At 30.8% G+C, this 4262-nt stretch overlaps 1 protein-coding gene across 1 annotated transcript; it reads left to right on the plus strand.

Moving 5' to 3' along the window:
- Positions 1-2326: 2326 nt before the first annotated feature.
- Positions 2327-3911, plus strand: LOC107488457 (chalcone synthase 6). Its single transcript, XM_016109206.3, has 2 exons — positions 2327-2562; positions 2754-3911. The coding sequence occupies exons 1-2, from the start codon at positions 2385-2387 to the stop codon at positions 3743-3745; spliced, it is 1170 nt and encodes a 389-aa protein (XP_015964692.1). The 5' UTR covers positions 2327-2384; the 3' UTR covers positions 3746-3911.
- The last annotated feature ends 351 nt before the right edge of the window (positions 3912-4262 follow it).

Consider the following 4262-nt stretch of genomic DNA (forward strand, 5'->3'; position numbering starts at 1 on the left):
TTTTATTATTTTATGTAAAAAAAAATTTTATTTATTATGGTCTAAAAATAATATTAAAATTAGTAGTATAAAAAACATATTTAAATTTTAATATTACAAAGAAAAAATTATATAAGAAATAATTTGATCAATTTTTAAAATTTTAGAGATAAAAATAATTTATGTATATATTTTTAGGAACTAATTTGATTATAAATAAATTCATGACATATCAAATAATACGCAGCATATTAAGTATTTTTAACGTGATACGTCAACCAATTACCTTGTAACGTGTGATTTTGACGTATTACATCACTATGCTGTGTAATATTTAATATGACACATTATCATCTAATTGATAAAATAACTAATTTAAATTTTTATCTCTCAATAACTAATATAATTAAAAAATATATTTAAAAATTAATTTAAAAAATAAATAATTTTTTATAAACGAATTTAATTATTAACCCACGTTATTAAATGTCTTTACCAATAAGCGTTTAATCCACTTTATTCAGAAATTTGCTCGTATTTGAAGGAAACGATGGTTGGAACTGAAAAAAAAAGTTAGAATGTGTTATACATACATCACATGTATCATATTTAATTAACAACATAATAAAACTAGTTATAATGATTATGTTCAGATTTTTTTATTTTTTTTTACGGTATTTCTCATCCAATTTATGCTCAAATTTAGAGTTGCTATAATATATGAGTGGATCAGAATGATCAAATTAAAAGCTGGCACCTGGCAGTGTTGCAAATTACAAAACGTAAGTGTAACAGGGATATAAATAATTTTCTATTTGGGTTCCTTCTTAAGTATATCAAGACAAGACAAGATTATAAAAAAAAGTAAGAGTCAGTACAGTCATTGTGATGCAAACAAGTCAAGGCATTCAGTGTTGTGATTCACCCATCTGATAATTTCCAAAGTTAAAGTGCATGTTTCACATATAAAAAATTTGAGCCAATTATTGCTTGCTAAACAAAACTAAATAAATAATAAATAATATAAGCTATGGTGCTTAAACTTTGGTGTTGTTTAGTTTATAAAAAAAATCAAAAATTAATATTTAATTTAAATGATATAAAAATAATTAATTTTTAATATATTAAAAATTTATTTTTAAAAACAAGGGAAAATTCCACTCCCCTTTCCTGCGAGATGTTAAAATGACACTCCCCTCTCCTCTATTTTATAAATGTACATTCTCCTCCCTTCTAACTTTTAAAAAATCTCCTCTTTAATCTATTTTAAACTTTTTGTGTTAACTAATGTTAACTTTATCCATTTTTAAGAAAAAATAAATTATTTTTAAAAAAAATACCCATTAACAAAAATTTTATTTTTTATTATTATATTTTTTTACTAAAATATTTTTTAATAAATTATTTTTTATTGATTAAATTGTATTTTTTAAAAAATTTAATAATTATATTATTTTTTTCCTAAAATATCCTTCAATAATTTTTTAATTATTAAATTATAATTTTACCAAAATTTTCGTTAACGATTTTTTTATATTTTACTATTAATTTTTCGATATTTATATATATTATTTTAACATTAAAATTTTTGCTAATAGGTATTTTTTAAAAAATATTTTATTTTTTCTTAAAAAATGGATAAAGTTAACATTAGTTAACACAGAAAAATTTGAAATGGATTAAAGATTAAAGAGGAGATTTTTTAAAAGTTAGAAAGGAGAGAAATGTACATTTATAAAATAGAGGAAAGGGGAGTGAAATTTTCTATATTTTAATAAAAATACAATTCAATCAATAAAAAATAATTTATTAAAAGGTATTTTAGTAAGTAAAATTTAATGATAAAAAATAAAATTTTTGTTAATGGATATTTTTTCAAAAAATAATTTATTTTTTCTTAAAAAATGGATAAAGTTAACACAAAAAGTTTAAAATGGATTAAAGAGGAAGTTTTTTAAAAGTTAGAAGGGAGGAGAATGTACATTTATAAAATAGAGAAGAGGGAAGTGTCATTTTAACATCTCACAAGAGAGGGGAGTGAAATTTTCCCTAAAAACAAAATTAGGTAAATTCCACACTAAAATTATGAACACCAGATAATTAGCCAAAATATAACTAAGTGGTGGTGGTAGACAAAGACTACCAGTCTCTCAAAGACTCAAACCAGTCAGAGAACGTGGTCTTTGAATATTGAGTTATTGACATCAGTATAAGCCCAGTTGAACACGTGATATCTATCTTCATCTACCCCCTCCAACATTATTCATTTAATTCCAATTATGCCCCTACTGTCATGCATATAAAACCCCTTCTCTTCCTACCTTAATAGTCTTCAGAATACCTTTGAGTCAATCCATCTCTCTTAGCTTAACTTGCAGTGTAGTGTTTCCTTAAGCTAAGAAAAGATGGTGAATGTATCTGAGATTCGCAAGGCTCAAAGGGCTGAAGGCCCTGCAACTATAATGGCTATTGGCACAGCAACACCACAAAACTGTGTTGATCAAAGCACTTATCCAGATTATTACTTCAGAATCACTAACAGCCAACACATGACCGAACTTAAAGAGAAGTTTCAACGCATGTGTATGTATTCTAATAATCTTATTTTCATCATCGTATCACTCACTTTTTTTAATTAAACTCCAATTACTCGAATTAGGTCTATAACTAAAATAAAGGTTTATCACGTTAAAGCACCAATGATATAAGGTGACTCCTAACATATTTGATTTGATGAATTGGTGATAGTAATCGATGTCAATTATTTCTTTCAGGCGACAAATCAATGATCAAGAAGAGATATATGTACTTAACGGAAGAGATCTTGAAAGAAAACCCAAACATGTGCAAATACATGGCACCATCGCTGGATGCAAGGCAAGACATGGTGGTTGTGGAGGTTCCAAGGCTGGGAAAAGAGGCGGCAACGAAAGCCATAAAGGAGTGGGGTCAACCAAAGTCAAAGATAACACACTTGATCTTCTGCACCACAAGCGGCGTTGACATGCCCGGCGCCGATTACCAACTGACGAAACTCTTAGGCCTCCGTCCGTCCGTGAAGAGGTACATGATGTACCAGCAAGGCTGCTTCGCTGGCGGCACGGTGCTCCGTTTGGCGAAGGACTTGGCGGAGAACAACAAGGGTGCTCGTGTGCTGGTGGTTTGTTCTGAGATAACCGCCGTGACTTTCCGCGGTCCAAGCGAAACACATTTGGATAGTCTTGTTGGGCAAGCATTGTTCGGTGATGGCGCTGCTGCACTCATTGTTGGTTCCGATCCTCTGCCTCAGATCGAGAAGCCTGTCTTCGAGCTTGTTTGGACTGCTCAGACTCTCGCTCCCGACAGCGAAGGCGCCATTGATGGCCACCTTCGTGAAGTTGGACTCACATTCCATCTTCTCAAGGATGTTCCTGGCATTGTTTCCAAGAACATTAACAAAGCACTCACTGAAGCTTTTGATCCCCTGGGAATCTCTGATTACAACTCCATCTTCTGGATTGCTCACCCTGGTGGCCCTGCAATCTTGGACCAGGTTGAAGACAAGCTCAAGTTGAAACCTCACAAGTTGAGAGCCACACGTGATGTTCTTAGCGACTATGGAAACATGTCCAGTGCTTGTGTCCTCTTCATCTTGGATCACATGAGAAACAAATCACTTCAACAAGGCCTTCAAACCACCGGTGAAGGTCTTGAATGGGGTGTCTTGTTTGGCTTTGGACCTGGCCTCACTATTGAAACTGTAGTTTTGCATAGTGTGGCTATATAACAAGAAGAAGGGGGAGGAGCGTCCTTTAATCAATTCCTGCTACTTATTTATGATTTAGTTTGATTATTAATAATTGATTATTGCGTGCGACCACAAGTCTTTCAATTTTATTGTGTAAGCAAATTAAAGGAATAGAAAAATACTCAAATCACATCATTGTGGAAATGTGGCGTCAGTCAACACATTCAAATGGAAAATGTTAAGGGAATACTAAATTCAGATATTAATATTAAGGCTGTTAAACAGGTTAGTTTAGTCTATTTAGATCCAATTTGTTAAATCTGTGGGTTAAATGGGTTAGGTCGTTTAAGTCTGTTTTATTTGCGGGTTAGAATTTTTTAGTTTGGACTGTTTATAGTCTATCCGATGGGTTAAACGGGTCAGCTCGTTTCATTTAATTTTATTTTTTGAAAAATATTTTGACAAAAAATATTACTTTTAAGTCAACGGAACAGATTTTTGGATCGGATCAGGAGAAATATAAACTAAAAGTACTACTTTTTTTTTGAAAAAAAAT

The sequence above is a fragment of the Arachis duranensis genome, chromosome 5 (genome assembly GCF_000817695.3).
Source record: "Arachis duranensis cultivar V14167 chromosome 5, aradu.V14167.gnm2.J7QH, whole genome shotgun sequence".
NCBI lineage: Eukaryota > Viridiplantae > Streptophyta > Magnoliopsida > Fabales > Fabaceae > Arachis > Arachis duranensis.

Bases quoted from the DNA above. Each gene is read 5' to 3' on its own strand.
- LOC107488457 (XM_016109206.3), top strand. From the start codon at position 2,385: ATGGTGAATGTATCTGAGATTCGCAAGGCTCAAAGGGCTGAAGGCCCT. The intron at 2,563-2,753 runs GTATGTATTCTA...TATTTCTTTCAG, and splicing joins AGAGAAGTTTCAACGCATGT to GCGACAAATCAATGATCAAG.